We start from the raw sequence: 11,528 nt of genomic DNA, 5'->3' as shown, positions 1-11,528 counted from the left end.
TTTGAGGTGAAAAAGGGAGTGTCCCTCATGGTGAAAAGTCCCTCCCGGAGGGGGGCAAAATGAAGAAAAGCAGTATGTGGCCCGAAATGGGGCTGTGGTCTGAGCCGCTCCGCCTCACTAAGATGGGGGGTGGGCTGAAATTTTACATGGCTGGAAATTTTCAGCCCTCAAGCATGATGCGCAGGGGCTCGAAACATGGTGAAGATCATGGCGGGGGTGTGCCCACCATGGCCGGGCATGAAACCGATGGAGTTTCTATAAAGTTGACCCGCCGAGCTAGGGGGCAACTCAACATCTTATGGGCTGAAAACTGGACAGTTTTGAGGGCGAAACCTTGTCGGTGAGCCAGTGGGGCAGATTTTGGCAAAGTAGCCGGTGAGCCCAACGATGGCTTGAGGCGAGCCAGTCCCAGCCCGAATGTGACCCGAACCGAGCCGGGGGGCTCTCACATGAAAAGTGTGGCTCTTGGGGGGCTGTTTTGGGATTCGAGCGACATCGGCAATGTGAAGCGAAGAGGGAAACACAACATGGAAAACGGGTGTCCCGGAGGGTATGAAGACCCGCCGACCTCTCAAGTGCAAGCGAGGGGCAGCATGAAGGAAAGCCATCAACCGAGGCTCTCAAGTGAAAACGAGGGACCTCATCTTCTACATGAGATAGCACCGAACAAGTGGCTAGTCTCCCGGATGAACCGGGCCCTTGTACATGCGATGTGCGGAGTGATGCATTGTAGGCCGTCGAGCCACCTAAGAAGGAGCCGACCTGCCGAAGGAAACTCAAGCAAGTGAGCCACCTAAGGAGGAGCCACTTAGCGATGCGATGTGCCCGCGCCACCTAAGGAGGAGCTGGGTTGCCAAGGATTTTGCGGGGCTCATCTCAATGATCAATGAGCGAGACCTCGCCTCATGAGCAAAAACTAGCTTGGTTTGAAAGGCATGGCAGATACATCCCAAGGAAAAATTTTCCAAGGGAACGCAAAGTGCTTCAAGCGTGTGTGGCACAAGCTAAGGGGATGAGGGGCAGCTCACCTCTTCTATTCTTGCAAGCATTATGAGCTCAAGGGTTCGTGGAATCCAATGAAGGTACAAGGGAGTTTGTTGAGACTCTGCGGAGGCGAAGCAAAGGTGGAACGATCAAGGAGCTTGGAATCAACCAGCCAGCGGTGGTGGTCGAATTGCGGACATGAGGCTTAGGAAAAGCACTCCCCAAGCAAGGCCAGGAGTTGACTGGTGATCAACGTGCAAGAGCTGAAAGCGGAACTGTAGCGCCTTGGAGGGAGGGCGTGTGGTCAATACTCCCCTCGGTGCCTCGTGAGAAGTCAGGTGTGAGGAACGCTCTTATCAAAGGAAAAGATCAGAAAAGTGTACAAGAATGCATGTATCTATGACAAAGCAAAATGGAGCCACCTGTGGAGGAAGCGCCTGTTATGGGACGGGTGGCTTATCATAAGGAAGCTCGCAACTTGGAATGGGACTTGTTGTGGGGGTGGTGTCATGAAAGAGACAGGAAGTCAGCCGCCAGCCAGAGAAGGGATGGACCAGCACAGTTCAAACAAAGGATGAGAGCCGGAGACTACCCCCTTCATTCCTCAGAAAGGAGGACCTCAAGAAGAAAGAACGATGGACCTGGACCCAAGCAGTGGGATCCGCCTTAAACAGGGCAAGGTCATGGGATTGGATATACGTTAAACTCCTCTACCCACCACTATGCCAAAAGTGAGTGGGACAATAACGTGGGATTGGAAACACGTAAAACTCCTCTACCCACCATCGGAGATGAAGATGAGTGGGCATCATGCAACACCGAAGGAAGGAATAGGTGAGGCCAAGAGAGCCAATAGTCCCTTGACGTTTGGGTGAGCCCAAAAGTGGCAACAGTCCCTACAGGTTTCAGGGTGAGCTCAAGATGAGAAATATTCCCTCAAGGTTCTGGGTGAGGCCAAGAGAGCCAATAATCCCCACAGGTTCGGGTGAGCTCAAGAAGGAGCAACAGTCCCTCAGGTGACGGGTGAGCCCAAGAGCGGTAACAACCCCAGGGTGAGCCAATATGGCAACAATCCCTTTATCATGGATTAAGATGGCCGGGTCTAAGAGAGCCCTGTTGGTCAATTCGGCATAGCAATGCCTAAAGCTACCTGTTAGCCAGCAGGTCTCAGGGGATATTGAGATGTTTCACCCACACTCCTTGGTTGAAGCAATCTCTTTAGCACTAAATAGTGAAAATAAGCTTAGGGGTAATCGCATGAAGCAAGAGCATCAAAATTTTAATCAAGGCAAGAGGCTTGCTTCGTCTTTTATAAGTGACAGGTATAATAAATTCAAGCATCCCTTCTTTAAAAGAGAGGAAGCACAACCACACTCTTGGGAGGACAAGAAAGCAAAGGTCGTCAACAACAGTCAAGGCAACCACAACGGTTTTAACGGTCAAGGCGCTCATCCTAACTTCAAGAAGACCAACGGCACTTCCAACCAAAGGGCCGAGGACCGCTTGAAGAGGGTAAAGTGCTTCAATTATCATCGCCTAGGACATTATGCAGACAAATGCCCAATGAAGAAAGAAGAAAAAGCTCACCCTCTTGCTCAAGTCACCATGGTCGAAGATGAGCCTATCCTAGAAGAAGAAGCGGATTTGGAAGACAACGACGACTACGATGATGATTACGATCCAAACTATAAGGGTAATGACGATCAAGCGAATGAAGGTAACCCTAAACCCTCATCCATTTCACCTTACACTCTTTTAAAAATCAAAGGTATTGTGCAAGGAAAAGAAGTGAGTATTTTGTTTGATGATGGAAATAGCCATGATTTTATTTCGAATTGCATTGCTAAATCTCTTAATCTACCTCTTACACCATCTGGATACAAAGTTAAGACTGCTTTCAATAACCAAAAGTACAATTGCACTCAACAAGTGGAAAACTTAAAGATTTCAATTGAGAACTCTCAAGAGTGTACTTTTCTTGTTGCTCCATTGCATGGGATAGATATCATCTTAGGAATGCCATTTCGTCCATGAATTAAATCCTAAGATTGATTATAGCAATCGTTCTCTTACTTTCATGTATGAAGGTCATCAAATTTGTTTACATACTGCATTTGAAAGTGAAGATCAACCATTACTATCTCACACTCAAGCTAAAAGGGCCATTCGCAAACGAGATAAAGCATTTCTTGTGTACATTAATGAAATATCTACTGCACAAGAATCACATTGTAATGATGCACAAAAAGATTTTCTTGCTCAATTTCAAGAGTGTTTTATGCATGATTTAACGTTGGTTTACCTATGTCTCGACCTGAGGACCATAGCATAGAGACCATTCATGGTAGCGCACCCCCTTCTCAAGCTCCCTATCGCGTAAACCCTCTTGAACAACAAGAGATTAAGTCTCAAGTTCAAGAGATACTCAACCGAGAGCTCATAAGACCAAGTAGTTCACCATATGGGGCACCCATTCTCCTTGTCAAAAAGAAGAATGGTACATACCGCATGTGTATAGACTACCGCGCATTGAATAAGATCACTATCAAGAATAGGTTTCCTATTCCACGTATAGATGATCTATTGGACAAGCTTAAGGGGGCCACCACTTTTAGCAAGATGGATCTAAAATCGGGATATCACCAAGTGAGGATGACTAGTGAGGATATTTATAAGACTGCGTTTCATACACAAACCGGTCATTATGAATTCCTTGCCATGCCGTTTGGCTTGATAAATGCACCGGCCACCTTCACAAGGATGATGAATAGGATCTTCATAGATCACCAAGACTTTGTTATAGTGTTCTTTGATGATATACTAGTCTTTAGTAAATCCGAAGAGGAACACAAGAAACATCTTGCTAAAGTGTTCCAATCACTCAAGGAAAATCAACTTTATCTTAACCCAGAGAAAAGTATGTTTTTCCAACAAAAAATTGAATACCTAGGTCACATAGTATCTAAGGAAGGGATAAAGGTTGACCCAAAGAAGATACAAGCTATCAAATCATGGCCAAGTCCCAAAAACTTGCATGAACTTCGTTCTGTTCTTGGTTTATGTAGTTTCTACAGGAAATTTGTGTGCAATTTTTCATATAAAGCTCACTATCTCACCTTGTTGCTAAAGAAGAATACACCTTACACATGGACTAAAGTGCAGGATCAGTCTTTTCAAGCACTTAAATACGCTTTAACACATGCACCAGTACTCCAATTACCTGATTTTAATCGTCCCTTCTTTGTGGTTGTTACTGATGCTAGTGGAAAAGGTTTGGGTGTTGTTTTAATGCAGGATAACCATCCACTTGCTTATGAAAGCACAAAATTTAGACCAGCACAGGTTAAGTATAGCACTTATGATAAGGAATTGTCTGATGTAGTGCATGCACTTAAAATTTGGAAGCATTATTTGATGGGTACTGACTTTGTTATAAAAACTGTTCATCAAAGTTTAAAACATTTATTCTCATAGCCATTGATTTCAGATAGGCATATTAAGTGGGCCGCATTTATTCAAAGTTTTCAACCAATTCTTCAATACCATCTTGGTCAGATGCTTTGAGTAGAAAGCCAACTCTTAATCACCTACTATCGGTCATTCATGGTATTTCATTTGAATCTATGCGTGACACTTATGCACTTTATGATGATTTTAAGCATATTTGGACTCAAATGAATCAACCCAATGCACAATCAATTGTTGATTACTCTATTCAAGACAAATTTCTCTATTTTCAAAAGAAATTGTGCATCTCTAAACCATTTCGAAACCATCTCATAGAGAAATTGCATAATCCACCTTATGCGGGCCATAGAGGTGTAGCAGCCACATTTCAAAATCTATCTCGTGACTTCTTTTGGCCTCTTATGAAACAAGATGTCAAATCCTTTGTTGCTAAATGTTTGATTTGTCAAAAGGTTAAGTCTACCATAAGCAAGAAGTTAGGGTTACTCCATCCACTCCCTATTCCCGAGAGACCTTGGGAACATATTTTTGTTACGTTGTTTCCTCTAACGATGCATAAGCATGACATGATTTGGACCATCATAGATTGTTTTAGCAAACAGGCTTATTTCATTCCTTGTAATAAGAAATTGTCTACACCTCAAGCCGCTAACTTATTTTTGAAGCATGTGTTCACTCACCATGGGTTACCTAAGGTAATAGTATCTGATAGAGATTCCACGTTTTGTAGTGCATTTTGGCAAACTTTATTCTCTAATCTAGGTACTACCTTAGACTATTCTACTACATTCCATCCACAATCCAATGGTCAGAGTGAGATCACTAATCGCACAATCATTGATTTTCTCAAAGCTTATGTTCATACACGACCAAAAAGGTGGGATGACTACATACACATTTTGCAATTTGCATACAATAACACCACTCATTCTGCTACTAGAAAAGCACCTTTTGAAATAGTATATGGTCACACACTCCCTACACCTGTTACACGATTATCAAATACTATTCCTGCTGTTGCTGACAATTTAACTGTTGATTTTGATAAAATTTATGCTAATGTTCGTGCTGCCATTTCCCACTCACAAGAATTGTTTACTCGTCAAGCTCATAAGCACAGGAAGCCTTATCTTTTTAAGATAGGAGATTATGTGATGCTTCACATTCAAAAGCATCGTATCAAAAGTGTTGACACTAACCCCTTTGTGAAGCTAGCACCACGATTTTATGGACCTTTCAAAGTAATTCACAAAATTAATGATGTTGCATATCGTCTTGAATTGCCTAATCATTGGAAGATACATAATTCTTTTCATATTAGTCTCTTGAAACCTTTTAAGGGTACTGTTCCATCTCATCCTATATATGATGAAGCTCCTCAATTGGTGGATCAAGAGGAACAACTACTCCCTGATGCTATAGTAGACCATGAGACTACCACCACACGTGTTGGTTCTGTGTATAACCATTATCTTATGACTTTTAAGAACCATCCTAGAGAAGATGCTAAATGGTTTCCCTAAACGTTTTTCCGTACTTATCCCAAACTTCTGGACTCTTATAATCACACACTAGATAGTTGTGAGTGAAGCAACTGAGGACAGTTGCTATCCTGGGTAGGAGGGATGTTATGGGGTGTCTGTACCCTCCTAGTGCGTAACATCCATGGTTAATGGGTGCTATACTCTTATGGATAGCTAGATTGAATTGATCGATTTACTGTTTGTTGTTGGTGTATTGAATACTAATTGTGTGTGATGGACAACTGTAGGTTGGAGAGAGTGATAATGAAGTGAAGGGCAGGATTGCGGTGGATGGCGGGAACACATTTTGGATGGCTTACTAGCGGCCGAGATTACCCAGATTTTTATTATGACTATGGTTAATAGTCACTTGTAAATAAATACCCTAAGAGGGTGCACTTGTAAATAGCCTTGAGATAAACAGATAAGTCATACGATAAAAATAGGAGCTTGCTTTTGGGATAAAAGCTCCTTCTTGTAAATAAAGAAGCCCCTTGTCATGCACCCTAGTTTTGGCACAAAGGGCACCCTTTAATATATAAATAGTCAAGATGGAAAGGGTGCCGCCATTTGGAGGGGGAGATTGAACCCATTCCTGTGTTGATGCTTTTATTTGATCTTTACCCTATGTTACACCCTATGCATGGAGATTTCAATTGTTATGCTTGATCTTTGTGCAATCTTGTGTAAGTTTGTGCGTACTTGAGGGATCTTGTCCCTTTCAAAGTTAGTGAACTTAGAGTTTCCTAGAGAACTATGCAAATTTAATAGTATGAATTTTCTTACTCAGAAATTACCTCCTTGGAGTTTTTCGCTCTCGGAAGGTTGACATACCCAAATTTGAGTAAGAAATGAAAGTTTCTCTTCCAAACTATTGTGGATAAGGAGAAAGAATGTAAGTGGAATTAGCACAAAAGGAAAAAATGTGAAAACTTTCCACTCCAGGAGCACCCAATGGATAAGAGAGAATGTAAGAAATTTAGCAAGTCCTCAAAAGAGGGGATAAACACATTTTTAGCACATTCTCAGCCAATCAAATAAAGAACTACAAGAAGAGAGGCGCCTCTTGTTGCTAAAATGAGCCCTACATAGTCACCTGGCCCTCTAGAGGCTAAAATAAGCCCTACACAGTCACCTGGCCCCCTACAGGCTATATAAAGACCCCCCTACCTACATCATTGCCTAACCCATGTGGAAGAGAAATCTTGTTTGGCAACCTCTATTTAATCATTTTTGCTAGTAGGAAAACGTAATTTATCATTTTTCGCTAGTAGAATATGTAATTTTTCTCTTTTATTTATTCAAACTAGAGATTCTTTACTCTAGAAACATAAATACTCACTCCTCTTTACGTGGATTATATTTATTTATTTATTTATTTATTGAAAAAATGCTTAATTTTATTTTTAATTGAGAAGGTACTGTCGTTATAATGATGAAATTTCGGGAAATCTAATTAAAGAGTTACTTTAGAAAATTGAGTAGGGGACTAGGAGAAGATAAATAGATGTGTAATTATGGAATTTAAAATTCTAAAATTAGTGAAAAAATAACATAGAATTTATGGGGAAATTAACTAAACACTTAATTAAGCTAAGAGGATTTGTTAATCACTTCCTCTCACTTAGTATAACCTAGGATAAATTTCCCCTTAATTTGTGAATTAAGAGTATAGAGAATTTTCTAATTTAATGAGCTTTTAGGAATAAATTTATTAGGGAAATTATTTAGAAGAGTTGGAAAATTATGAAATTTGGAACTGAGGCCTCTTAACACCTATAATATTGATTTGCTCCTTGGTGCTCAATATTGAAATAGACATAAGCTAGCTTGATCTCTATGTCCTTCTTCTCTTGTAATGAATTGATTCACTTGAGCCTTAGATTTGTCACCTTGATTTGCTTTAGGATTATATCTCACTATTTGAGATCCAACATTAGACTGACTTTCATTACCCTTGAATGCTCCTTACGGTCCTCCAAATCCACCTATTTTTTGATGTGCTATTGCTAGAAGTTCCTTTGGGAAAGATTCATAAAATTCTAGAAGCTAGAGGATTAGTTCGATCTGAGAAGCCTTTATTGGGGTTAGGTTCTTGGTTAAAGTTCTTGTTAGGGTCCCAAGAGTTGTGAACATTTGAAGGATTTAGGTTTGAGGGTTGACGTAGATTAGGGTCTGGAGGACAATCTCTAGCACAATGTCTTGGATTAAGACAATTAAGGCACAAATTCTCTCTAAAGGCCTTCTCTTTAAGGAAAATAGGTAGCTAACTTATCTCCCATGGAGGATTAGATTTGAAGCTGGAATGATTCCACTTAACATCCCAATTTGGTAGAGGTTCCTCCTTGCACTTCTTGGTTAAATTCACTTCTTACTCCATTGGCTTCCCACCATCCAATACGTCTATGAAAGTAGCCAATCAAAGAGATTGCAAATGAGAATTCAATGGAGGGTTCAAAGCTATAATGAATCTAGCTACCTTGACTTCTTAAGTCATTCTTGGAGGTGCATATTGCAATAAGATGAGGAAGTGATGATAATATCCCTCCAAATCATTAGGGGAACTTTGAGGTCATTTTTTTTCCTTTTAGCATGTAGAGAGGGAGTGCTCTTAGCCAATGAGAGGAGAGCTTACGCTATGGAATCTTTCTTTTTGAAAATAAGAAGTGCATTTCTTTTGCTAATTTTATTTAGGGGAAAATTCGTGAAAGGGTCTTTTTCATGTCAGAAGCTCACCTTTTTCCTCCTCTAGCTCTTCCTTTTTCACCCCCAAACCATCATGACAAATGTCGAGCTCAGCCTTCTCTCTTCACGAGGCCACCTACTTTCTTTAGAGCCAAAAGCCCCCCCCCTCTTTCTCGCCATTTTGAATTTTGTTGTTCCCCCTTCTCCTTCTCTTGCTCATTCTTCTTCTTCATTTTTTGGCTATAGAAAACTATGCCAGATCTAAACGTCCTAGTACCTCCATTGAATATATATCCACATATAATACATTTGATATGTAGGAGGGTAGATGGATTCCTATTACCATAGCTAAGGGTAGTTGGATAACTATGCAACAAAACAGGAGAAAGAAACAGGTAACCACCAATCCATTCATTTCGTGTTGGAAAGGAAGAAAGAAGGATTTTAGACACGGCTCAAACATGAAGACAATCAAAGAGGTGCTGGTACAACATGTTTTTATGCATAACATCTTCAACCAAATACCTGGGATCTTCCTTTACACAGGCCTAACTATAAGTTCTCTTTGCATGTTAAAACTAAAGTTAGATTTATGATTTTATATATTTCTAGCATTTAGCTTTTGATTTTGTAGATTTATATCCCTCCAACTTAGAGGAATGGCAGCCAGTGGAGTGTATTGTTGATATGATTGATGTTTTTCATGCCTCTGTTGGAGAGGAACTCTATAAAGGAAGAACAAGAGGGTCCCTTGCAGAGAATGGTGTGTTCTTTTATGACCATTTCTATGTCTCTCCTAACTCACAAGGATCATGGGGTTCTCTAACCAAGCTTCCACTTCCTGATTTTGGGTGTGAGGAGTGGTCTTTACCAAATTCTAGCACAAGTGAATGCTATAGATGTAAGCTATTCAATGAACTTCAGAGATGTATGAAACCTAATATTGCCAGTAAACATAGAAAATTTGTCCTCTTCATGCCTATCCTTGTGTTTGTAGACTTCTTCTCTAATATTCAAGCTGGAAGGTGTAAAACTTTGTTCTCAGTGAGAAGCTTACAAGCAAAAAATGTTCTTCAGTTTGTTGATGAAGGCTGGGACACAAAAGTAGTTAGTGGAATCACATGTAAGGTGCATCAAGAGTCAATTTCTTGCAAATATATGGTTGCTACACAAAACTTCATTTTGACGTTTTATTATAGTAGATGGCACCATGTGGGTGGTGTCCTAATCCCTCTAGACCAAGACATGGAAGATTTTGGCGTGAATCCAGTCATTGATCTTGATTTGTGGCTTAACAATGAAGTTATCACTATTTTAAAGATAAGGGCCATGTGTACATTGCAACAAGTGAGACAGAATCTTCTAAATGAAGAAATTGAATTGCCAAAGTCATTTTATTTCAAAGTGGATGACAAAAAGGCAATTTTGTTTGACACTAACATTAATGTTGTTAACATTTCATACTAGCATGCATATCTTCTTACTTTACACTCTTTGCAGGTCTCTAAAAGGAGTGAAAGGAATAGAAGATGCAAAGACATCCAAAATGCTGCTGTTTAAGTAATTAGGTAAAAGAGACATGAAAACATAATCAGATTGATTTCTTCAAAGACTTACATATCAAATTACTTTGAATTATATTTACAAGTGCAAACTTTTGTTTGCCTTTTCTGTAGGAGATTACATATCTCGGATTAAGAAGGTTGCTGGAGATTACTATCAAGGATTTACAAAATGCTGGAGATATAAAAAAAACTTCCACCTAAATGTAACCCAAAAGGGAAAATGGATGTACAAAGTATTTTTTTAATGAGAAGAGTCAATCTATTTCTTGTGTTTTGGACTCATCCTGGTAGAGGCAGGTATTGGCTTTGAAGGGGTGTTTGGTGGTGTTCTCTCTTCTGCCTTTCTTGCTTTCTTCTTTTGCTTCACCTTCTTATCCTTCTTCTCCTCCTCTTTCTTCTCCTCTTGTTGTTGTTTCTTCTCCTCCTCCTCTTCTTTGTCCTCCTCCTTCTCTTCCCTCTCCTCTTCTTTGTCCTCCTCCTTCTCTTCTTTCTTCTCCGCTTCTTTCTCTTCCTTCTTCTCTTCTTTCTCCTCCTTCTCTTCTTTGTCCTCCTCCTTCTCTTCTTTCTCCTTCTTCTTCTCTTCTTTCTCTTTCACCTCTTCTTTCTCCTCCTCCTCTTCTTTCTCCTTCTCCTTCTCCTCTTCTTTCTCTTTCTGCTTCTTCTTTCTCCTTCTGCTCCTACTCCTTCTGCTCCTCCACTTTCTCCTCTCTAGCCTTTCTGGATTTCCTTGGAGTCCTTGGCTTCTTAGGAGTAGGGACCTTCTCCTTCTCATCCTGCTCCTTGGAGGTGCCTGCTGTCCCTTCTCTTTTACTCTTTATTTTCTTAGATGGTTTTTTATCTTCTTCTGACTCTTATAGAGGAAAATTATTCACAACCATTGTTACAATGATTCTGGCTCTTACAAGCCAGACTTGTGTATCATTGTAACAATCCAAGGAAAACTGGCCAAAACAAGAAAAGGGAGTTAGAAAGTAAGAGGGTTGTAAAAATAAGTGTAGAATTTTTTTGCATTACAAAAGAGGTGGATTGAAATACTCACTTTTATATTCTTCTGTTCATTGTCATAAATGAACTTAATCATCCTCTCAACATTTATAACAACCCTCCCTCCATCCACATGAGTGGGAGTCAGATTGGATTGGACAATGCATGAATAAGGAGAAATTAGACTACTCTTAAGAAAGGCAGAAAACCATGATTGTATAACATAACTAAGAGATCAAGGTACCTTGATTTGGTGATGCTCAACTGTAGATAAGATTGGAGGCATTGCTTGACAACTCTCCAGAAGCTGCATGAATCT

General features: G+C 40.3%; 1 protein-coding gene across 1 annotated transcript; it reads left to right on the top strand.

Annotated features, from left to right (window-relative positions):
• The first annotated feature begins 2,589 nt into the window (after positions 1-2,589).
• Positions 2,590-10,220, top strand: LOC148023371 (uncharacterized). Its single transcript, XM_087695382.1, has 4 exons — positions 2,590-2,701; positions 5,215-5,904; positions 9,295-10,079; positions 10,161-10,220. The coding sequence occupies exons 1-4, from the start codon at positions 2,590-2,592 to the stop codon at positions 10,218-10,220; spliced, it is 1,647 nt and encodes a 548-aa protein (XP_087551508.1).
• Positions 10,221-11,528: the final 1,308 nt, after the last annotated feature.

This window comes from Lygodium microphyllum, chromosome 16, assembly GCF_053477565.2.
Source record: "Lygodium microphyllum isolate KBCC chromosome 16, Lygodium_microphyllum_v1.1.10, whole genome shotgun sequence".
Classification (NCBI taxonomy): domain Eukaryota; kingdom Viridiplantae; phylum Streptophyta; class Polypodiopsida; order Schizaeales; family Lygodiaceae; genus Lygodium; species Lygodium microphyllum.
The sequence above is the reverse complement of the archived record's forward strand: the minus strand, read 5'-3'. Positions and strand labels throughout refer to the sequence as shown.

Coding starts and splice junctions, on each gene's coding strand:
- LOC148023371 (XM_087695382.1), top strand. CDS start 2,590: ATGGTCGAAGATGAGCCTATCCTAGAAGAAGAAGCGGATTTGGAAGAC. Junction 5,905..9,294: donor GACTACCACCACACGTGTTG/GTTCTGTGTATA, acceptor TTGATTTTGTAG/ATTTATATCCCTCCAACTTA. Junction 10,080..10,160: donor TCAAAGTGGATGACAAAAAG/GCAATTTTGTTT, acceptor CACTCTTTGCAG/GTCTCTAAAAGGAGTGAAAG.